This window comes from Oncorhynchus clarkii, chromosome 17, assembly GCF_045791955.1.
Source record: "Oncorhynchus clarkii lewisi isolate Uvic-CL-2024 chromosome 17, UVic_Ocla_1.0, whole genome shotgun sequence".
NCBI classification, from domain to species: domain Eukaryota; kingdom Metazoa; phylum Chordata; class Actinopteri; order Salmoniformes; family Salmonidae; genus Oncorhynchus; species Oncorhynchus clarkii.
In genome coordinates, this window is record NC_092163.1 from 20999922 (window position 1) to 21024410 (window position 24489).

Here is a 24489-nt window from a genome sequence, read left to right on the forward strand (position 1 = left end):
TGATTTGAAAATGTTTGATCATTTTGATTATGACATAACTAGTAGTGATGCCAGGCTAAGATTAGAAAGAAGCATTAGAATGCTTTGGAGTGCTGTCTCCCCACTCATTCTCTCTCTCCGTGCAGACATGACGATGGATGAGGTGAGAGAGTATGAGCGCACCATCCAGGAAGCCACCAACGAGAAGATTGGGATTTTCCCCCCGTCGATCTCCATCAGCGAGATGCCCCTGTCCTCCTGCACCCTCTCCGGACCCGCCAGTGCCCCCACCACCCCCCTCTGCACTGATGCGCCCGAGTTCCTCTCCGTCCCCAAGGACCGAGCCCGCAAGAAGTCCGCTCCTGAGACCCTCACCCTGCCCGACTCCGCTACCCAGAACCAGAGTGGAGTCCCTCAGGGCTCTATGCTGGTGCCAGTTCCAAATCAAAATCACTCCCCCTGGCCCTCCTCTGACTCTGACCAGGCTGAGTTAGGGGGGGAATAGGAGGGACGGGATGTTCTTTTCCCCCATATGCCCCGCCACCTCACTGTCTTAGTAGCCCAGCAAGACTAGCCTCTACGCCCCAGTGCCCAGTCCTCCAGGCCCAACTAACCATATCCCAGAGTTCAGTGCTTCTTACACATATCACCAGAGGTCAAAGGTCTAACCACCAGTTTCCAATCTCCTACATCCTCAACATAAGTTGGTTTTGTCAGCCTTCAATGGATGGCTTCCTCTTCCTGAGATCTAGCCAATCAGATGTCTGTGACAACCATCTAAGCTGTCCATCAAGAGAACATATCCACTAGGGGTTTTGTGTCCTGTGCTCAATTAGCGATCCCTGTGTTCGTCTTAAAATACGTTATTGATCAAATGCCAGATGGATTCTCTTTTTTTTTTTATATATATCAGGTCAGCTGATGATCCTTATGTAATGTAAATGTAGTTGCCATAACACCACGAAATTAGAGATACAATTATATTAATATTGTTTTATGAACATCTTTCCATGGACTTCTCAGCCTACAAATATATCGAAATATAATTTGGACCTTGAAATAAATACATACTTTTTAAATTAACAAAATGGAAGTAGGAGTACTGTAGTATAGTTAGATTTTATAACTACATTGACACCACCTTTCACCTGGACACAGGACAGACCATTCAAAACTGAACCCAGATCTGTGTATGTTCACGTCTCCACTCCACACTCGTACTGAAACAGATGCAAGATCAGTACAATCACAGAAAGAGATCCCTTCTCAGGTTTCCAGAGCTCTGCCTCAGCCCTCTTTAGGAAGGGCAGGGAACGTAACCATTCTCTCCTTGCTTTAAAACACCATTTTTATACCTGCACAGATATATCTATATACTATATCTATACTCACCTGTCTACTTAACTAACCTTTGGAACGTTTACACAACATTAGATAAGCCATGATAAAATACATATTGGGTATCAAGTTTGACATTGAGGAGTGATGCAGTCCGTTTAATCAAATTGGTATAGCAACAGAACAGATATGACGAGGGAAAAGGACATTTGGGGGATATGCTGTAAATGTAAGTGAACATTGAGCACAGTGGAGTTGATAAGAAATTCCATGCTTTCGCAGGGCACTCGCTTCAACCTGGCCTTATTCTATGTACTTGGTTATCTTTGCGTTGTGCGCTTTGTGTTTTTAGGAATACCGATAATGTTGCTTGCCAATGTTGGTTCTGTACCAGTTTTGGTGGGATCAGAAAGTTATTTTGACGCAACAACGTTAGCGGCGGCCATCTTTTTTTCCCCCTGCGCTAGCCTCACCACTGTGTCATCAGAAACTTTTGGAGGGGGGGGGGGGAGAGAGAAACATTGAGGACTGAAGGTTTCTCTTTATGTAATGCCCTAGCTACTGTTTTATACAATCACATAAATGCATAAAGAGGTCTCATATGCCGCATGAAATGTTCACAAACATGTATACATATGTGAAGTATATGTGTATATAAATGGCAGGATATATTGTGGATGCGAAATTGTGGAGAAAGCGAATGTGCCGTTGTCCTAGGCTCTGAAGTGTAACCATTGTATAGTAAAGCGTAGTTTTAGCAGAGACTGAAACGGAGCATGTTCTGAGAAGACAACTCTCTACTCAGTGCCTCTGCATGCAAAAGTCTATATTGTCTCGTCTGAATACAAATCCAAAACATTTCAATGAAGAAAAAACATCCCATTTTGTTGTGATGTTAAAGGGCAATTGCACCACTTTTCAACCTCATTTTCATTATCTCCAGCACAATACCGGTGTCTGCATATGTGAAAATGGCACAGTTCTACATTTTGTAGAAAGAAATATAAAGTTACAAAGTTCTACCCGATGACATCATAAACCATTTTTTTAAAAACTGATTTTTCAAACACATTGAGATTCACGGTGACGTGGAGCAATAAAATACCCCCCCCCCCCACCCCCCTGGCTTGAAACTCGTTTCAGGTTTTGAAAATCACCGTTTCTCTTCCTTTTAATCCTACCTTGTAATGTCATAGAGAAGCATTTAGAACCTTCTTATCTTTGCAACCACAGATCATAGAAACACACCTTTTTCACATATCAAGACACCCCGTATGGTGCTGGAGATAATGAAAATTAGGTTGAAAATTGGTGGAATGGCCCTTTTAAGCCTACTATTAAATTTATTGTAATTTCAAAACATTGATTTGAAATACAGATTCATGTTAGTTGCTTTCATCATCGAAATGTATAAGATTTTGAGAGAAATAGCTGAAGTTTGTAGTACCTGTTGACCATTGTTTTGTCCTGAAGACGTCACATTACATTACATATGTGGGCATTTGCACTTTGCGATGAGAAAGCTAAATTAGCCGTTAACAAACATACTGACTGTTATATCTCTGTTTTTAGGGTTTTGTTGGACAAGCCGACTTGTTGGTCAGATATAGACCACTCTACACTATAGACCACTATAGACCACTCTACACTATAGACCACTATAGACCAGTCTACAGTGTCTAACCCCAAAATGTCTCATCTTTACACAAGATGCTAACTATCATTCTAAACTGTACTCGTCTTTGCTGTTAAGTTTCCTGTGGGATACATGTGTTAAATGATATTGACTATCAGGAATAAAAAAAGTTCCAGGGATATGTTTGAGTGCCAGTAAACTAATGGCTATATCAAAACGAACTCAACATGAAAATGCATAACATCCAGGGTCAGTTAATTTTCGGAGAGAAGGTCGAGGTTTTATAAATAGTCAACTCTTTCATTGTCGGTTGCATGCTCCACGTAAGTTCATGAAGACTTTTTGAGTGCGCTTATCTGGAGCATGGAACCGAAAGTGAATGAGTTTACTATTTACGAAACCTAGTCCTTCACTCTGGAAAAATAACCAACCCTTGAGATTATACTTGTCATTTTCCGTTTCGTTTTGAGAGTGCAGAAGTTTGGTTTGAATCTACAACATTTAAGGTGCAACGTCCCATTTGTTAGTTCTCTTATCGAGCTGTTGAAAAATCCACAGTAGAAAAGACCATTGTAACTACATACTGTACGTTACAACCCTATGTGCAAAATACATTTAAAAAATGTATTTTTGGTTGAAAGGACATTGAAAATAGGTATTTTTCAACATATTATGCTCACTGTGAAAAGATTTACTTAGAATTTGCAACCTCCCCATTGTAGTGTGCATCATCGACGTTCCAGTTGCTTTTGGTGATCCTACAGCTCTTTGACATAATGACACATGATCTATGAAAACAATATTTGAATCCATCTTTTTTTAATTTCTATTGGGGGGACTGTGTTTACTTTTGAATTTTTACAATATACCTTGACTCGGAGGTTGGTTTTCTGTTATAAGTTTCACAAGTGCTGTAGTTTGATTTTGTGGTTTGCTGTATTTCAAATGGCATCTGTTCATTCTAAGAAAAGGACCAAGCTTTCGTTGTGTCCCTCCTGGTGCGGCTTGCCAGGCTGTCGTGCTGTCTCCCTAGCTCTGGTCCAGGTTGTCACTGTTGCTTCCTGACACTGAGCCTCTTAAGCAGGACGAGCGTTAGAAATCCACACTAACACCCTGGACCAGAGATACTGTCTCCCTATCTGAAGTGCCATCCTTGTTCGGCTACTGGAAGTCGCTCTGGGTTCTTCCACTGATTATACTTGTTATATTTTTACTGCCCTCCTTGAGGTACATTTTGGTTCTCTGTTGTAATTATTGTTTCACTTTTTTCTTAATTCTTGTAGTAAATAAAGTTTACTTGCTACTACATTTTGCCATTGTTGGTTGTCAGATGTGGTGCCTCTGAAAGTTTGTGTGTGTGTGTGCATGCGCATGTTGGTGTGTGATTGCATGGGGGTTTGTGTGTGTGAGAGAGAGTGAAAGATAAAGAGCAAGGGGAATGAACATTTTGCTTTATACACTACATGACCAAAGGTCTGTGGACACCTGCTCGTTGAACATCTCATTCCAAAATCACGGGCATTAATATTATGTTGGTCTCCCCTTTGCTGCTATAACAGCCTCCACTCTTCTGAGAGGGCTTTCCACTAGATGTTGGAACATTGATGCGGGGACTTGCTTCCATTCAGCCACAAGAGCATTAGTGAGGTCGGGCACTGATGTTGGGCGATTAGGCCTGGCTCACACTCTGCATTCCAATTAATCCCAAAGGTGTTCTATGGGGTTGAGGTCAGGTCTCTATGCAGGCCAGTCAAATTCTTTCACACCGATCTCGACAAACCATTTCTTTATGGGCCTTGCTTTATGCATGGGGGCATTGTTATGCTGAAACAGGAAAGGACCTTCCCCAAACTGTTGCCACGAAGTTGGAAGCAGAGAATCGTCTGGAATGTCATTGTATGCTGTAGTGTTACGATTTCCCTTCACTGGAACTAAGGGGCCTAGCCGAACCATGAAAATAGTCCCAGAACATTATTCCTCCACCACCAAACATTACAGTTGGCGCTATTCATTGGGGCAGATAGCGTGCTCCTGGCATCCACCAAACCCAGATTTGTCTGCCGGACTGCCAGATGGTGAAGCTTAGTTCATTACTCCAGAGAACGTGTTTCCACTCCGCTCCAGAGTCCAATGGAGATGAGCTTCACACAACTCCAGCCGACACTTGGCATTGTGCATGGTGATCTTAGGCTTGTGTGCGACTGCTCGGCCATGGAAACCCATTTCATGAAGCTCCACTAAACAGTTATTGTGCTGACGTTGCTTCCAGAGGCAATTTGGAGCTCAGTAGTGAGTGTTGCAACTGAGGACAGACAATTGGTTCTGTTCTGTGAGTTTGTGTGGCCTACCATTTCGCGGTTGAGCCGTTGTTGCTCCTAGATATTTCCACTTCACAATAAAAGCACTTACAGTTGACCGGGGCAGCTCTAGAAGGGCAATTATTTTAGGAACTGACTCGTTGGAAAGGTGGCATTTTGAAAGTCACTGAGCTCTTCAGTAAGGCCATTTTACTGCCAATGTTTCCTATGGAGATTGCATGGCTGTGTGCTCGATTTTATACATGTGGCTGAAATAGCTGAATCCACTCATTTGAAGGGGTGTCCACATCCTTTGTATAAATAGTGTATATTGAATATAACCACAGGGGCACAGACCGCTACAGGCGTCACACAACTCAATATGAAATACCATAAACTAGTCACAGGGGAGCGCTGTCTGATCTTACCGAAGTTGTTCATCTTTAAACCAGACACTGAATACTCTATGGTAGCCGTGCGTAAGTCTCGCGAGGTTTGCACTTCCTATTTTCTTCATCCAGCATGGCCAAGCTGTTTGAGGGATTCACGTTGTGCGGACTTGTACAAACGCAAAGTGCTTCAGATTCGGCAATTCAGGGAATTGAACTGGATGGAGACAGTGACCATGCCGTCGTCACCGATTCTACGAGAGCTGTCACTTTATACAAGGTAATGTTGACCAAAACAAGTGGCTGGAATGTTGAACCAGCTCAGCTGATGGGATGATGGCACACTCGTGTCCATTGACATTGCAGTAGGGGATCCGACGGAGTTTCAAAAAATGGCTACATATAAAAATAGAAATGGCTCACTCTTAACAGTATTGCAATGGTGTTCAACAACGACCTAGCTACAAGTCTGCGTATTCATAAGGTTTACTTGAATCAATCGACGTGCACATTATCACACGTATTGAGACCAGTAACGTTACTACTAGATAGCTGCTTGGCGTGGGTTTGTTTGGTTAGCTGACGTTGGTGCCACTGTCAAAAAGGTAGTCACACTCGTCTTGTACTTGAATATGAACTTAACGTACCTTTTTAATATGACCAAGGTTGTGTTTCTGTTGAAAAAAATGCATGTGGTGTTTACGTATGAGGTGCTGTGTTGACAGGTTTCAGACCAGAAGCCTCTGGGTAGCTGGACGGTGAAACAGGGACAGTTGTTGACTTGTCCTGCAGTGTTCAACTTTCAGACCAAGGAATATGTAGTGGTCTCTGACAACAAGGTAACACTTGCGGACAAGTCCCACAAACATATACACTAAACGCATTTAAAACATCTGGATTTGACAGTTGGACTTGATTCTTAAAATAAAGTTTTTGTCTTCATGTTGTTCATGGTCAATAAATGTTTACTCACTAGGTCATCAGAGTTTGGAAAGAAGAGGACCTCAATTTAGACAAAGCATTTAAAGCAACTGTAAGAATGAGCTCTCTCTTGCTCCCTCTCACACACATACAATTTCAATCTCATCTGCTTTGACTTTGTCAGTTATGGTGACATACTCTGCAAATTAACATGACCTGTGCCAGCGAAGTCATTGTACCATAATTGAATAAAAATATGCCATATACATATCTTAGGCTTCCCTCTGACTTTGAAGTCATTTTGCGATGTCTCGCAGTTATTGGTCTTAACTACTTCCGTGTCTGCGTGTCTCTTAGGTATCTGCTGATGTATGGAGGGTCCACTCTGCCCCAGGGGGAGAGCCTGTGGTGCTGTTTCAGAGAGGGGCAGTCAGACTCCTGGACTCCCTCCTCTCTGCCCCCCAGCAGCCCATAGAGGACATCCTGTCAGAGGAGGAGGTCATAAGGTCAGACAATGGACACTAGTCTGGATTAGCGATCCATAACCTTCGGGTTGGTTGGCTTTAGTCCCATCACTATAGAGGCCGGTTTGCTTATTCTCTTACAGAGCCATGGATATTAAAAAATGTAGTCTAAAAAAAACTTGCAACTATATTAATTTGCAGTGAGTCAGAGGCAATGATAATGCTGTCAGTACTTGGTTCGTTTGGGTAACAATAGTTTGTGTGAGAAGCACACAGTTGACAAATGTCTTCATGTTACCTCATAGGTGGAGCACCAACATCGTGGCTGAGAAACAACACTTTGTCCTCTTCACGACAGAGCAGGTAGAATATCCTTTCCTTGCTGTACACCAGTACACTGAAAGCCGTGTGCTCAATGACCTGCCAATGAGCAGGCATAAACCTGGTGCCATTTGCAACATGCTATATTTTGTGCAAGTATGAATTCGGTGCCACACTGTCGTGCTTAACATGGCTTCCCTGTTGTCCGTCACAGAAAGGGGAGCACTTCCTGTATGTGCAGAGGCTCAACCCCAACACCCTACAGAAGTATAGGCTGGAGAGAGAAGACTCTAGAGCTCCCCCATTGAGTTTCTCTGCCTCTCTCCGGGACAAACACATCAACCTGCTCTACCTGTGTGAGTACGGCCGTCACTTCCTTGCCGAAGTAGTATGTTATAAATGTTAATGTAGTGATGTTAATTCAGCTTTTAAGATGCATTATGCAGAAATTGTTCTGGCATTTCCTGGTTGTTAAAATTCTAATAGTTATTTTCAGTTTGTGACAAAACAAACAATGTATCGTGTAGAGAATCAATGTACCATGTCAAATGCTGTGAAATGTCTTTTAAATAACCACAAATATTGTATTTCAGCTGTTTGAAGCTGGTATACAAAACCGAAAGTAAAAGACGCGAAAACAAACCTTAAGAACAGAAAGCATAGAAATATCACACATAGAACATATGTACCACTTCTTAGACTTGTTTTCAATGAGTGACAGATCTATAACTCACATTTCTGTGTGAATTTGGTCATGTCGCCCAAAAAGTTATATATTTCAGCTTTAATGGTGCCCCCCCCCCAGATAACCAAAATACTGTTGAAACGGTAGTGCATTCGATATCAATTAAGCACTTCACAAACAATGAAAAACGGTTGTTGATCATCTTAGTTCCAGTCTCATGATAGCACTTATGGTTTTCCTGAGAAACTTGCTCTCTCAATTATGTGATGGTGTCATAAGGATATGATTGACCTGACTTGCGTCTCTGTCTTCTATCTCACTCTCTTTTCTCCAGACCCTAACGGCTGTGTGTACCAGAGTGTGGTGGCAGTGCAGGGGCCTGTGGGGCTAGAAGGGGTGCAGGCCCTGCCTCGTAGCCTGCGCCTGAGGCTGCCCGTTGGGGAGGGGGAGCTGGGCGCTGCCTCGGCAGTGGCCCTGGACGAAGCTCATGTGGCTGTGGTGGGGATGCCCCATCCCTCCGCCAGGACTGGCAAAGGTAAATATCAGGGTTGGGATCAATGCCATGTCAATTAAGGAGCGAAACTCAAATGTCGATTTTCCTCATGTGGGAAATTGGAATTGTAGTTTACTTCATGAATTTGATTGAATTATGATTCTCACACACATTCACCCAATCCAACATCAACACTTTTCGAAGTTCTGATTTGATGCATGTAAACAACGTGATGATATCTTCCCCTTGTATGCTTGGGAGCTTTCACCATATTGCTGACATCCATCCAATCCTTTTTTTTTTTTCAGATTTCCTCTGCATCTGGAATACTAATTTCCAGACTCTTCAGGCTGGCAAGGAGATGGTGGGAAGAATCCGTGGACAGGTAGGAATACTCAGAATTGTTAATTTTTGCCTCACAACTCTATACTTGTATCTTGCACTAAATAAGACCCGCTTCACTCCTTTTTATATCAATGATCATTCCTTCGTTTCCCCTCAGGTCTGGTGTTATTTAGGGAAGCTGTTTGTCCCTCATGGCAAGGCCCTCTCCGTCATTCCCTACGAGTGTCAGAAGTCCTCCCTGGCCTCGGCCCTGGGGAAACTACGACACCCTGGGATCGCAGGTCACACGGCATCTTCTCAGTAAAACAGTCACCAGAGTGGCGTTAGTCGTCCTTGACAGTGTCTGGTTGAATCTAAAATGGTTCCCTATATAGTGCACTGCTTTTAATACCATCCCTAGTGTCACCTATCTAATGAACTTAATCTGTCAATTACTGTTGAAGTGATCTGAATTGCATCCCTTGAAATGTTATTATAAACTAACAGTTTAGTGACTGGGATTTTATTTCATTTGCAATTTTTTTTAGTGTCCAAATCGTCAGTGGCTATCCCCTCTTGGAACACCCTACTCCATGGGGATCAGCCACAGGGGCCCACCAAAATAGTGGATACCAGGAAGAGTGTACGTTAACCTGACTTCCAGAATTGATTGACCCTAACCCTAATACTTTACCACTAGAATGGATTCATGTTAATTTCACCTGTTCTGATTGGTCCTCCCTTGTACAGAAGCTGAGACGGAAGAGCCAATCAGCGCCTGCCCTCACAGTGGACCAAGTACTGGAGCTTATCAAGGTATTTTAGATCAACTGTTAATTTTGCTCTTCTGTTTTAGTCTCAAGCAGTTTTGATGTTGTACATTGTGAGTGACCCACAAATGACCAGTCCCTTTCATAGTATGTCTATATCAAATATAATTGTCCTCGAGGAAATGTTGTTAGGTGTTGACTGTGGTCCATCTCCAACCCTTCCAGACTGGTCCAGTGGAGGAGGTCCGGAGGGAGGTGGAGGCCCTGGTCTCCAGAGGCGATGCCCAGGACCTGCAGCTCTCGGTGGGCCGGCTGGCCTGCCAGCTGGTGGCCCGAAGCCAGGTCGAGACGGCCTTCTACACTCCCGGGGCCTTGGCACGGCTGGTGAAAACACAGTGCCTTTGCCACAGGTGAGGGTGGCATTTGGGTTGACTGGACCTCCTATGGCACGGGAGTATTGGTCCTTTGGACAGGGAGGTTATCAGAATGATGGGCGTGACAGGTTAATGATGCTGAAAGGACAACAACCGTAATACCAGCACACGTAGGAGATTGGCCCTTTTCCAAAAAGTACAGTTGTGTAGTAGGTGTTGTGTACACTCCCTTAATCCCCACTGATGCAAAGTAGTGTAGTGGATATACTTATGACATATCAATTATGTAGTACAATAGAGAAATCATGCACAAAGTAGCCTACACAATTGCAAAGCACGCAAAATATATGAATATGTGCACCCATAGCCTAGTTTCAGCAGAATATCATTGGCAGGCAGCTAGAGCACACAGTTCTCAACTGGTTTTGGCATGGAGCAGCTCAGAAGAATGACGTCGGTAGTCGGTAGGGTAGATAGGAAGGATGTTTCAAAGTATGATCTATACCAGTAAATGGCAACACTGGGATGCAAACCATGTATTGGTCTGAAGTCTTGTTAGTAGGCTATTTGTGATGCGCAGTTCAGTCATCATGCCCTGTTTGCCTCGGGAGCGTGGGCCTGGGTGGACACAGGCCCACCCAATCAGATTGAACACAAAAATAATGATTTTTTACAAAGATATACTCCTCAGTACCCCCCACAAATATAAGTAAATACAGTTGAAGTCGAAAGTTTACAAACACTTAGGTTGGAGTCACCACTCCACATATTTCTTGTTAACAAACTATAGTTTTGGCAAGTTGGTTAGGATCTACTTTGTGCAGGACTCAAGTAATTTTTCCAACAATTGTTTACAGACAGTGAAACTCAGTGTTTACAGACACCTTCAAACTCAGTGCCTCTTTGCGTGACATGGGAGAATCAAAAGAAATCAGCCAAGACCTCAGGAAAAAGAATTGTAGACTTCCACAAGTCTGGTTCATCCTTGGGAGGAATTTCCAAATGCCTGAAGGTACCACATTCATCTGTACAAACAATAGTATGCAATTATAAACACCATGGGACCACGCAGCCGTTGTACCGCTCAGGAAGGAGACGTGTTCTGTCTCCTAGAGATGAACGTACTTTGGTGCGAAAAGTGCAAATCACTCCCAGAACAGCAGCAAAGGACATTGTGAAGATGCTGGTGGAAACGCCTACAAAAGTATCTATATCCACAGTAAAATGAGTCCTATATCGACATAACCTGAAAGGCCGCTCAGCAATGAAGAAGCCACTGCTCCAAAACCGCCATAAAAAAGCCAGTATGTAAACTTCCGACTTCAAGTGTGTGTGTGTATATATATATATATATATATATATATATATATATATATATATATATATATATATATATATATATATATATATATATATATATATAAAAATAAATAAAACAATGTGATGTTCAGGAGACCATTTGGTTCTCATCTGAAAAATATATAGGAATACTCATTTTTAAAAATGTAGAAAACAGGATTTTTCACACAGGGTACCTTTCCTTCGCTGGGCAGGCCCCTTGGGCTTTTTCTTTAGCAAAATGTGAGTATACCCACTACCGGGCACCACTACACCACCGCATGGGGCCGATGGAAAGACAGCATAATGTTAAAGGATAAGCCGTCTATAAACTTGGACAGAATAAGCCAGTAGGTCCCAATCATGAGAATAGGAGAAACACAACCATTACACTAATGTACAACTAATACTTCCCATTGCGTAAAACATTTCATGTTTAGCACACAAAGTAACCGGTGACCAAAAGTTTAAATGCAACAATATTTCACACCTTATTTTGAAAGAGACTGCTAACAGCAAGCGTGGTGCAATAAAAAAAACATTTCCACTCACCAGATGATCATTTGAAACTTAACTTCTTGTTGAAAGTTATTCTTGAAAAGGGAGAAGCTAACAGCCTCTGCAAACTGGTCTGCAACAAAAGATGGCTGCTTGACCGCAGGGAAACTACTGCTCCCTATTGTGTAGTGAGTGACCTGTTGGCCTTTGAGAAGGCAGTATTTACCATGTGTTTTTTTAGCATAAATGGTCCCTATTACAAGTCAATTTGATTGGTTGATTAAACTGTCACTCCAAAATGTTACCCTAATACAGTTGAATGGCAAATGCCTTCTATCTAGCTTATGATGGCCTAGCCAATGGCTGTCTTAGCTATCTAGATTTCTCTCCCAACAGACCACCAAAAAATATATTTTTTTCTCTTCAGTGTTCACCTTTCCTTACCAACAAAATCTGAAGAGATTCAATCAGAACATAGTTGAAAAGAACAATGTAATTTATAATTATTGTTATAATTATTTAATAAATTATCTGAAGTTGTAGAAGGCCCTCATTGTTCTCCACTGACTTGGGTTTAGTAATAATTGGTCGTGTCTCTATTTTCCCTCAGGTTGCATTTTTTTTCACTATTCTGAAAGTCTAAAGAATCCATATGTTGTTCTGAGATATGAATACTGGATATGTTGAACTCATTATTATGGTGGCCTTATGACAAAATTACAAGCATGGTCTTGAATTTGACTTTTTTGGGGCTCGGTCTTGACTCTGTCTCGGACCGCTTGTCACTCCCCCCCCACCCCATCCGGTTTTGGTCTTGACTTTGACACTCTTTTCTCCGGTCTTGGTCTTGAATTGGTCTCGAACACTGCCAGACATCATAGGTGAAGACATGTTGGGTGGGTACCTATCCTATTTCTTTGCCTATCAGTTGCAATGAAGGAAAGGAGACTGGGAAAGGAAGCTTTTTGTTATAGTATTTTCACACAGACTGTTGTTGAGACCCTTGGTTTGGTTCTGACCTGTTCTATGTCTTTCTGCAGCATGTGTCCCGACCTCCTGCTGCTGGCTCTGGAGCACAAGGACTACTTCCTGTGTCAGCTCTGCCTGCAGCTCTTCCCAGACATCCCTGAGGTGGTCACGTGTGCCTGCCTCAAAACCTTCATCGGGTCAGTCTAACCCGTCTTTTGTAACGACCTATACGTTGTGGATTAGATTCATTCTGGTGAAGTTCAGGATAGTGTTTCCTGCCAGTGCTGGAGCTTGATTATGTATTTGTTGGCCTAATTGTTTTGATGGTTGAAGTTTCTACTCATTGTGTACAATGCATATTCTTTCCACCACATTGTAAACCAAGCGGTCTCTTTGTGGCTGTGTATTGCTTTTTAAATGGTTTATTTTGAAGTTCTTTATTTCTAGAACTTGTTTTGTTTGAACCATTTCCAATGCTTCCAAGTGTTGTTACGGCAAATACATAGTTTGTCAATTCATATAAATAGCCTGAAATCAGGATCGTTGTTGTAACGGCTGTGTGTCGCTCTCCCTCCTTCAAGTGTGCCAGACGGCGATGTGGAGATGGTGAGCCTGGAGCCGGACAGCGTGTCCTTCATGGAGGGCCTGGTGGCGGCGGGGGCCCGGGGGGGCCAACAGAACGGCTTCAGCCCCCCTCTGTTTGAGGAGGACAGCTGTGACCCCCACCACCAGCCCAAACCTCCCCAGCACCAGGATAAGAAGAACCCCACACTGCAGCTGGAGGTCTGCCCTGTGGGTCTACACAAGGCTGTGCTACTGTATCCTTGTGTGTAGTCTGGACAACCAATACCCTAAACACTGTTCCATTGCAAGACTACAGTAATATCTGATAATGTCATTGTTGAATAAACAGTGTATTTGATAGAATCATCAATAGTCAGATGGATTGAACCAACACAAGGCTGTGTTACTGTATCCTCTCACTATAGGTTTGTCGAATTGGTTGATTCGTTCAATTGTTCATTAATAGGGATAGATACAATGACACATTTAATTGTCAGCAGTCTGCTGCAATGCACCATAATGTTTACCATGCGCTAATATCAGTCCATAGAAATGACTCTTAGACATGTGTGGAGGTGTTATAACTTAACTGTGCTGCCATAGTAATGAGGTCCTGCAGACGCCGTACAGTGACAACCTCCTCGTCCCCCACCTGAAGGACCTCAACGCTCCGCAGGTTATTGTGAGTCTCTCATCTCCTTGACAATATGCCATAGTTGGGATCAATTCCATTTCATTCAAGTCGATTCAGGAAGTAAATTCCAATCTTCCTCATTGAAGAACAATAACATTTTGTTTACTTCCTGACTTGAATTGGAATTGACTGTAATCCTGCAATATACCATGGTGGGTTTTTATCTATTGACTTCCAAATTATTAACTGCAGTTAGCTATGAGGATATGTTGAAAGACTGGTTGCATCCTTCTGTTTCCTTTCCTCTCCTAGCTCTTTCTTCAGTACCTCCAGTTCATCTATTTGAAATATTCCCAAGACGTCTACACACAAACGCCAGTTTTGAGATCGCCCACAATGACACAGGTTGGTACATGGAAGCATTAAAGTTATACAAAAGGTGAATGCATGTAATTATATTGCATAACATTAACTTAATGTGTGTGTTCTGAATTTCCTTTTTCTTTTCTAGATCATTGACTGGGTGTGCTTGTTGTTGGATGCTCATTTCACAGTCTTGGTCATGGCTCCTGATGCCAAAGGATTGCTGTCAAATCTCCAAAGCTTTGTCAAGTCCCAGGTATGTGCTTTCTCTTTGGTCCTCACTGCAAATGATAGTTCAGCATTTTTGTCATAATGGTTCCCTTGATAACAACTAGTGTCATTTGTTTTTATTGCTGTGATAATGAAACCCATTTGAGGCACCCAGGGAGGAATGTTTACCTCTTCAGTGGTTCAAACAGGAAAAGCAAGTGGTGTTGCCATTATAAATGCTAGCTGTTTTCTGTCACGAGCAGCATCAACGATATTAGGATGAACACGATGCACGACTTTGCTCTCACACAGTCACACAGGGTGTCTGCGGATGTGCACTGGTTCGCTCCACTCTGCTAAACCGTGCCCGCTACTGAACCAACCCAGCGGAGGAGTTTTGCCACAATCTTCAACGCTCTTATTTGTTGTGTAAATTGGCACACTACTGCTATTTACTTTTTGCATCTCCTTCATCTCGCTGATGCACATACTGTATGTATATGGTTCTTTGTTGTACGGGTTGATTTAGCATCTATCCCCGTCTACCCATTCCAGGTGAAACTATTCTCTGAACTGGGGAAGATCGAGGGCAGCCTTCAAGAGCTCCACAAAATGAAGCCGTCGAAGGACATCAGCCAGTACTCCATAGAAGTCATTGAGCTTTTTTAGACCATATTTCCAGATTATTTCTAATAAAACTCTGCCGTTGACCGTTTCCCCATTTTTCTCTTGGTCAGTTGCATCGTTGTTCCACTTTGAATTTGGTATGCTACCGAAAGGTCCATGGTTCAACTGCTATATCATACCTATCTACTGTAGATGCCTACGCTGGTCCCAGGTCTGCTTGTGCTTTCAACGATGAACATAGGAGTTGGCTGTGCAGCGCCCAAACAGATCTGGGATCAGTCTAGTTGATTCCCAGATGTGTAGAGAAAATTATTCTCAAGTTCTGAACTGTGGCATTGCTGAGGCCAAGGTCCCTATAGCCATGGGATTTGTATTTGTCTGTATAATCTGAGGGCGTGTGTAGTAGAAATATTTGCTCATATGAATTATGTAGAAAACTATAGTCCCATGATATTTTATCATGGTATAGATACTTTTAACCTATGGAACATACTGCCCCTTTTTATAGGAATATACTGACATGTCTAAAAATAGAAATGGGTTGAATGTTGTATTTCATGAAGGCGATTTGGACAGTGAATAACGTCTCCCAATCACATTAGTCGCACATGTTTTCTATAGATACATTTTGTGTTGCATTCTAACAAAGTCAATTCTGAATTCATATGACAGTATTTGTATTAAAAATACCCTATGCACAAAATGAAACTGGCCTTTGTCCCATCATGATGAGTTGTATGGTTATCATATATGTATGTTTAAGTTAAGATTACATGGTACCATGTACAAAAGTATGTGGATACCACTTCAAATTAGTGGATTTGGTTATTTCAGCCACACCTGTTGCTGATGGGCACGGGCGCAAGTTAGGTTTTAAAAGTAGGTGGGGATCATATATTTTTTTTTAATACAGTCAGACTCCAAACGTTGTTCGTTGGGAGCTTCATGAAATGGGGTTCCATGGACAAGCAGCCGTGCACACAAGCCTAAAATCACCATGCTCAATGCCAAGTTTCGGCTGGAGTGGTGTACAGCTCGCTGCCATTGGTCTCTGGAGCAGTGGAAACGTATTCTCACACATCACCATCTGGCAGTCCATGGACAAATCTGGGCTTTGGTGGATGTCAGAACGCTACCTGCCCCAATGCGTAGTGCCAACTGTAAAGTTTGGTGGAGGAGAAATAATGGCCTGGGGCTGTTTTTCATGGTTCGGGCTAGGCCCCTAAGTTATCTTAACGCTACATAAATCAAATTGTATTTGTCACATGCGCAGAATACAACCTTACAGTGAAATGCTTACTTACAAACCCTTAACCAACAATGCAGTTTTAAGAAAAAATGTGTTAAGTAAAAAAATAGATAAGTTCAAAATAAATGTAACAAATAATTAAAGAGCAGCAGTAAAATAACAATAGCGAGGGGGTACCGGTTAGTCGAGGTAATTGAGGTAATATGTACATGTAGGTAGAGTTAAAGTGACTGCATAGATAATAAATAGAGGGTAGCAGTAGCATCAAAGTCTGGGTAGCCATTTGATTAGCTGTTCAGGAGTCTTATGGCTTGGGGGTAGAAGTCTTTTGGACATAGACTTGGTGCTCTGGCACCGCTTGCCGTGCGGTAGCAGAGAGAACAGAATTAGTGAGGGAGCGTAAACAAAGTACAAATTTCAATAGCTCCTTGGTCATCAAACCTACTTGACTCAAACAAGGTTCAGAATGTCCACTCAGTGGGCCTACAAATTGTATACACTTCAGTTTGCCATTTTCATCTCACATGTTTTTACATACATTTTAACTTTTCAATAGCTCCTTGGTCATGTGACCTACTGACTTCAAACAAGGTTCAGAATGTACGCTCAGTGGCCCTACACATTGCACACCCTTTAGTTTGTCAATTTGATGCAGTTTGTCAATTAGCTAGAACCACTTTTGAACACTTTAGGAGTCATTTAAATTTGAAAATGTGTATTTGTCACTATGTTAACGGTCCCTAACTGCTGTTGGTGGACGTAAGGAAAACTACAGGGGAATATCCGTCGAAGATCCAACCTGTAACTGTTTTTACCTCGGTGAGTGGAGGCTGTTATAGCAGCAAAGGGGGGGACAAGCTCCATATTAATGCTCATGATTTTGGAATGAGATGTTCGACGAGAAGCTGTCCACATACTTTTGGTCATGTAGTGTATGTAATTTAGATATCTACATCAATATTTTTTGCAATACCGCTAAAAGCTACATGGAACATGCAACCAGAAAATGAAGTATTTATTTTTTAACACTTGGAGGTGCCCTTTTCCATTGTGTTGTACAACCTTTTGCATGAAGACTGTAGGTAATATCAAGACATTAACTACATTCAAATTGACGTAACAAATGTATAGTTGAATGATTTTGGGATTACAAGGACTACCCTTTAAAGTGAAAATTCGCATTAACTATTATTACATCGTCAAAAGATATCGTTGTCGGCAGGATTCGAACCTGCGCGGGAAGATCCCAATGGATTTCTAGTCCATCGCCTTAACCACTCGGCCACGACAACTTGATACAGACAGTTGAAATTATTCCGAATTTAACCTATGTCCAATGAAACCTGCTGCTATTTATTATTTTAAAGACCATTAGCTATTTCTTAAACTACCATTCACTATGCTGGCTGCTTCTATTGAGAATGTAGCTATAACATCGAAATAATTAGACTTCTGCCTGCTAGACTTAATAAAGCAATGTGCTTGCTTTAAAGATAAAAGCCTTGGCATAGACATACTACAGTGAGCAGGCATCAACCAGTATACTAGACATAGTAGGCCTTGTCTAAATAGGCCACATTTGAGGACATAAACCACAGACTGTAATTAAACATAATGTAGCTAGGCCCTATCATAAGAGAGGGATTTAGGAAACATTGTAGCAACAAAGAGAAAAAAAAGAAACAGTGTTGCACCACAACTGCTGCATTGGTAGGTTTTGTCACCATCATTCATTCCATGGTGATGGAACTGTTCTGATGTAATACGTTCTGATCGAGAATGTTGAATGACCTCTTCATAATATCCACTGTGTGCATCAATAATTAAACACAATGTTTGAATGTATAAATGCATACAATTTTCCAATGCAATACACAATATGAGTATTTTTTGCCATTAAAATAAATTGCATCAAAATTACAAACGGAGTCTCTTTGATAACAACAAATCAACTACCAATAGCTACATGATTTAAATGTTGACATATAGTTAACTCCTGCCTAATATGTGATAGTATTTGCTCTAACTCTGAAACAACAACTTGGTTTCATGATTCTGATCTTTCCTGTGGCCGACTACGTATTGCTTGCTTACATTCTGGCTAGAATGACGACGTCAGCTGCAAATTGACAACGCTGTTACATTGTAATAAATCGATATTTTCTTGATTTATGTGAATTGGCATGACAAGTGAACGTAAATAAACAATCGTGGGGGCATCACGTTTGCATGGATAACACATTTTATGAACTAAATGCGTCTACTGTAGAATAGTGGTCACGTGACCTCCATACAGGGCCTGCTGTCTGTTTTCAGTGGAGGGAGATATCCGAAGAAAAATGGCGACTGCAGGCGACCTAAAGCGGGACGCCGGCCATTCTATTTGAACATTCTACTAAAAATTGAGCCCGGGGCTTGGTGGGGCTAATTGTGACTATCGCAACGTTGGTTAGGGTTTCCGAGGTTGCCCGGTTTCTCGGGTTTGTGTGGACTAGTCGCGCGCTAAAATTGAAATTAAAAATAATACATCTGCTACAATGCGAGGGAGAAGAGGAAGGCCGCCCAAACAGGCAGCGGAGATGCAGGAGGTTTCCCCTGGGCCAGTTCGCGGTTCAAGAGGGAGAGGGAGAGGTAACCGTGGTAGGGGAAGGGGCCGAGGACGTGGCCGCGGACGGGGTTCGGTGGTGGATACCGGCGATACAGAAATTCATCGGAGTGAAAACTATCATTCGTCCAGGGGCCGGAGGAAAGTTGGAGCAGCGACGACATCGCGGGGCAGAGGAAGAGGCAGGGGTTCGAGAGGTGGTCGCGGCAGCAGGGGGAGACGGCCACTGTGCAAGGTGGTCTACGATGACAACAGCGACGAGGAAGAGGATAATATTAGTTTGAGGTCGGAGGAAGACGAACTTTTACACGAGAATCCTTCCTCAGACTACGAAGAGGAGGCCGTGGACAATGAGTCCGATTTTCTGGAAGAATTACCAGATGAGGATGATGCTAGCTACTGTACAGATAGCAGCTTTCGGAGCCATGATAGCACGCACGGTAGCACTCCAGGTACGTTTGCTTGCAAATGCAATTTAGAAGCATTTTTAAAATGCACGCCAAAGTGTTACAGTTTTATTTAGCACATTTGGGAAGTAAGCTGCATTGTTCAAAATGGAGATTGCACTCATAAACAGGCCTTTGTTTAGGAGCTCTGGTGATCGTTTGCTAGTTCGCGCACAGTGAACAATACTGTCACCTCGCATGTTTTCTGTTATAAAAAATCAGCAACTATTGGCAAAAATTAACACGAATTTGACGATGGGGATTATTGTAATGTGGAATTGTTCATGTGCATAATTGCACCATTTTGCATGCAACATATTAGGCGTTAGTTCCAGATAAACATTTAGCTACTTTCCATTCATTCATTTAGCAATTATCGTCAACAAGCTTGCCATGCTGCACTATCTGGCTACAAAATATCACGATAAGATTTATACCTTTTTTGTTTTAGAACTGCGCGTGCGTTTTTGATACTTTGTCGCCTTGCATGGCATGAATATACTGTTATACAGTTCCTGTAGTAGATGTAAACAATAAAGGGTCAGTTTCATCAACTAGTTGTAATTTATCCCCCTCCTCCTCCTCCTCCTCCTCCTCCCTTAGTTTAAACAATTTTTTCCTTCAGAAAATCAAGTGTTGCGATAGATTTCGTGAGATTGTGGTCAAATCAGCTTGACAGGACATCATCGCGCGGCCCTTTGTTTTGAAAAGAGGCGCTCTAATTTCACCTGTTGCAGCTTGAACTCATTATAATATCACGTACTAAATTGTGCGGTAACCATAGCAAAGCCAATCTGTCAATGTAAACGAACAAGAGCAAAGGTAACCTTCTTCGAAAAATAATTGTTGAACTGTGAAGTCAATAGTTTTGATCTTGTATAATGTCAAAACATGAGTGAAAGTGACATTGATGTCATTCATGTACTTTGGACTTCATGTAGTCAATTTTTAAGACATTTATGCAATATTAAGGAACCATTTTGTATTTTTCAGGATTATGCATAAGATTAGTATACATTATTGTACATTTTCTGATATCTTTTGGTGTTCAGTAAAATCTTAAATTATCATAATTCCACATGTTCCTGTAGACCTGGAATGGATCTGCTGATTCATAATGCAATGCAGAATAATATTTCCATGAAATTACAGATTTATTCATATGTTATGTGTCCTAAAATGGCTGTGAATGTGTTTCATAACTTGCCCCACATCTCATAAGCACAGATGTGTACAGCCTAGACAACATGGTATTTCTTGAATCATAATTCTATCTCTCCATTGCACCCCAGTGACTGACTACGCAAATAACCTCCTACCCCAAACAGGCCCGATTAACATGTGAATATGGCTGAATTGTTCAAGGAGTGGTTTATGTGCCATTCATATGACCTATAATCACATACACACTCATTTTATCACACTGAGTCACAAATACATGCTTACACATACACAGAGACTCTGTGCATAGGGCGGGAGGAATGAAGGCAGAGGTTTTTGTACACTGCCCTCACCGGGGGCACACGCTCAGGGGAGAGGTGCTTGTTGGTCATTTTTAATGTCACCTCATCTATGCCTTCTCTTAATGTCTAATGTTTGAAATCTAATTTATAACTATAGTATGTCAGTTGTTATACCTACCTACTCTAGCTGATATCAGAGGGTGTGGATCCCTGGCTTTATGTTTCAGATTCTGAACTTGATCAGGGTCCATATTCATAAAAAGTGCTGATCTAGGATCAGTAAAGCCTTTTCGATCATAATGAATAAGATTACATGGACAAGGGGAGCTGACCCTAGATCAGCACCCATACTCTGGCCCAGGGTAGAGTGAGTGAAGGAAGGCCAAATTCTCCACTGCACAGTGAATACTCAAGTACCAGGTGCTAGGTCGGGTTATTTAAATTTTTAAGACTTTAAAAAAAAAAAAAAAAAATTATGTACTGAGTAAATCAAAAGTTCTCTTTCCAAAGGGAGAATTTCTGTTTATAGAAGAGATTCAGACTTTATATACGCCGTGGATTTATGGAAGGGTAAAAAATACAAGTTGGTTATAACCAATACGCTGTGCTTAAAAGTTGATACAGCGAAAGTAATGCATACATTCACAGAGCTGTTATCCAGAAACAGTAACAAAATAGTTACACACTCAAATGTGTTGAATAAGAAGCCCTGCCTGTTTGATAGAAACATCGACAGCTGTTATGGTTGATGCAAATTGCGCTGCCTGCTTTGGCTCATTCACTATGTATCTAGTTTTGTCTTTGTTTCTTCACCTGTTTTTGTTGTGTTTCTCAGAGTCCAGCACTCAGTATTAAAGGGACTTTTTTTCCTGACCCCATTTTATGTCTCTTGATTGATTTGAATTATTTACATCATTTATAGCCCTCTCTCTCTCTTCATCCCTCTCTGTCTCAGGCCGGAGGGGCAGACACCCACACCGGCCCCGCTCGCCCATCTTCGAGGCCAAGGAGGTGCCCTCCTTGGAGCTGCCCAAGTCCTCAGAGGACTTGCTGGTGCCGGCCAATCAGCTCCTCAACATCTCGGCCGTCTATGAGGTGCTGCGCAACTTCGGCTCGGTCCTGCGCCTCTCGCCGTTCCGCTTCGAGGACTTTTGTGCGGCGCTGGCAGGCCAGGAGCAGTGCACCCTGCTGGCTGAGACCCACACCGCCCTGCTCAAGGCCATCCTGCGCGAGGAGGACACGTCCAACACCACGTTCGGTCCTGCCGACCTCAAGGACAGCGTCAACTCCACACTCTACTTCATCGACGGCATGACCTGGCCCGAGATGGTGCGCGCCTACTGCGAGAGTGACCCAGAGTACCGGCAGGTGCTCCCTTTACTGGAGGGCGAGGAGTACCCCTACGAGCCCCTCGAGAGCAAAATTAAGGTCCTTCAATTCCTTGTGGACCAGTTCCTGGCCACCAACTTGGCTAGAGAAGAGTTAATGTCGGAGGGGGTGGTGGCGTACGACGACCACTGCAGGGTGTGCCACCGGCTGGGGGACCTCCTCTGCTGCGAGACGTGCTCTGCCGTCTACCACCTAGAGTGCGTGAAGCCGCCGCTGGTGGAGGTACCCGAGGACGAGTGGCAGTGCGAGGTATGCGTGGCACACAAGGTGCCTGGCGTGGTGGACTGTGTGGCGGAGGCGCAGAAGAGCAGGCCATACATCCGCCAGCTGCCAATCGGCTATGACCGCCACCGCCGCAAGTACTGGTTCCTGGACCGCCGCGTCGTGGTGTAAGTAGACAACAACAAACAAACATTCACTCACTCCAAAATTATACTCAACAAAAATATAAACGCAACATGCAATAATTTGAAAGATTTTACTGAGTTACAGTTCATATAAGGAAATCAGTCATTTTAAATAAGGTCATTAGGCCCTAATCTATTGATTTCACATGTTTGGGCAGGGGCGCAGCCATGGGTAGGCCTGGCAGTGCATAGGCCCACCCACTGGGGAGCCGGGCCCAGCCAATCAAAATGTGTTTTCCCCCACAGAAGGTCTTTATTACAGACAGAAATACTCCTCAGCTGTCTGGGTGACTGGTCTCAGACGATCCCGCAGGTGAAGAAGCCAGATGTGGAGGTTCTGCAGTTGGGTTGTGAGGCTATTTGGACGTACTGCCAAATTCTCAAAAATGATGTTGGAGGTGGCTTATGGTAGAGAAATTAACATAAAATTGTCTGTCAACAGCTCTGGGGGACATTCCTGCAGTTAGCATGACAATGGCATGCTCCCTCAAAACTGGAGACTGATCTGTTGCATTGTGTTGTGTGACACAACTTCACATTTTAGAGGCCTTTTATTTTCCCCAGCCCAATGTGCACCTGTGTAATTACCATCCTGTTTAATCAGCTTCTTGATATGCCACATCTGTCAGGTGGATCGATTATCTTGGCAAAGGAGAAATGCTCACTAATAGAGATGTAAACAAATTTGTGTTCAACATTTGATAGAAATAAGCTTTTTGTGCTTATGTAACATTTCTGGGATCTTTTATTTCAGCTCATGAAACATGAAACGAACACTTTACATATTGAAGATTTAGTTCCCGGTTTCAACTGTACAGGGCAAATGGCAGACAGTGTGTATGTTTCAGCATGATAATGCACGGCCTCATGTCGCAAGGATCTGTACACAATTCCTGGAAGCTGAAAATGTCCCAGCCTGTATACTCATCAGACATATTTTGGATACGATGGATCTACATGTACGTCATTGTGTTCCACTTCCCACCAATATGAAGAGGTGTGATGATCACACCAGATACTGACTGGCTTTCTGATCCACACCTCTACCTTTTTTTTTGAAGGTATTTGTGACCAACAGATGCATATCTGTATTCCCAGTCATGTGGAATCTATAGATTAGGGCCTTTCAACTGCCCGAGAGGAATCCCCTTGACAGTTATATCTGCCCTACAATCAATAAGGCCTTTCAATTCACTGATTTCCTTATGTAACGCAGTAAAATCTTTGAAATTGTTGCATGTTGCGTTTATATCTTTGTTCAGTGGAATAAATAGTTATTTCAACTTCCTATTCTACCTGGCAGATAATTGTGTCTGTTCTAGACAATATATTTATATCTGAGTGTTCTGTAATGTTATATCCCCCTGGACATCCCTTTTCAAGCAATTGATTAGTTGGATCAGGTGTGATAGGACAAAAAATTGCTAGGGGCCTTGGAGGAACGGATTGGGAAACACAGGGTTATGGGTTAGGTTGGGGGGATGGGATGATGGGCTAGGGCTGTTGTCTCACCTGGGGCTGTTGTGCAGGATTGGGCCTGGTCTATCCCTGCCTAAAACACCTCAGTCTTTGAAGGGATGCTGTTGTGTTAACCGTTTGCTGTCCTGACACTAGGAGGAACATGAAAACCGTTGTCATCACAATGTGAAATGAAGACCGCGATACTAAACTGAGTATAGTGTCCAAACTCCTTTTTAAAAGGAAAGGATGAGTGTTGAAGGCAACTGCTAATGGCT

At 42.6% G+C, this 24489-nt stretch overlaps 3 protein-coding genes and 1 non-coding gene across 7 annotated transcripts in view; 3 read left to right on the forward strand and 1 right to left on the reverse strand.

Annotated features, from left to right (window-relative positions):
• LOC139370531 (cytoplasmic phosphatidylinositol transfer protein 1-like) overlaps positions 1–4261 on the forward strand; it is an 85249-nt gene extending 80988 nt beyond the window's left edge. The window contains exon 9 of the mRNA XM_071110084.1: positions 126–4261. Within this exon, the coding sequence (XP_070966185.1) occupies positions 126–484 (359 nt within the window). The 3' untranslated portion in view covers positions 485–4261. The remainder of the gene's footprint in view (positions 1–125) is intronic.
• A 1492-nt stretch (positions 4262–5753) lies between these two features.
• Positions 5754–15897, forward strand: LOC139370497 (nucleolar protein 11-like). Its single transcript, XM_071110016.1, has 18 exons — positions 5754–5919; positions 6365–6478; positions 6616–6672; positions 6918–7066; positions 7330–7387; positions 7560–7701; positions 8365–8565; positions 8832–8908; positions 9026–9149; positions 9396–9490; positions 9598–9663; positions 9843–10027; positions 12868–12993; positions 13378–13614; positions 13964–14042; positions 14307–14399; positions 14506–14613; positions 15123–15897. Exons 1-18 carry the CDS (start codon positions 5773–5775, stop codon positions 15234–15236), a joined length of 2172 nt encoding a protein of 723 aa, XP_070966117.1. The 5' UTR covers positions 5754–5772; the 3' UTR covers positions 15237–15897.
• A 1756-nt stretch (positions 15898–17653) lies between these two features.
• trnas-aga (transfer RNA serine (anticodon AGA)) lies at positions 17654–17735 on the reverse strand. The gene has a single exon. It is a non-coding gene; the product is annotated as a tRNA-Ser (tRNA).
• Positions 17736–18785: 1050 nt separating this feature from the next.
• LOC139370530 (nucleosome-remodeling factor subunit BPTF-like) overlaps positions 18786–24489 on the forward strand; it is a 56045-nt gene continuing 50341 nt past the window's right edge. For all 4 annotated transcript variants that reach the window (XM_071110080.1, XM_071110083.1, XM_071110081.1 and 1 more), the window contains exons 1-2: positions 18786–19500; positions 21913–22735. In XM_071110080.1, coding sequence (XP_070966181.1) covers positions 18981–19500; positions 21913–22735 — 1343 coding nt within the window. In that variant the 5' untranslated portion in view covers positions 18786–18980. The remainder of the gene's footprint in view (positions 19501–21912; positions 22736–24489) is intronic.

Coding starts and splice junctions, on each gene's coding strand:
- LOC139370497 (XM_071110016.1), top strand. CDS start 5,773: ATGGCCAAGCTGTTTGAGGGATTCACGTTGTGCGGACTTGTACAAACG. Junction 6,673..6,917: donor ACAAAGCATTTAAAGCAACT/GTAAGAATGAGC, acceptor CGTGTCTCTTAG/GTATCTGCTGATGTATGGAG. Junction 9,664..9,842: donor AAGTACTGGAGCTTATCAAG/GTATTTTAGATC, acceptor CAACCCTTCCAG/ACTGGTCCAGTGGAGGAGGT.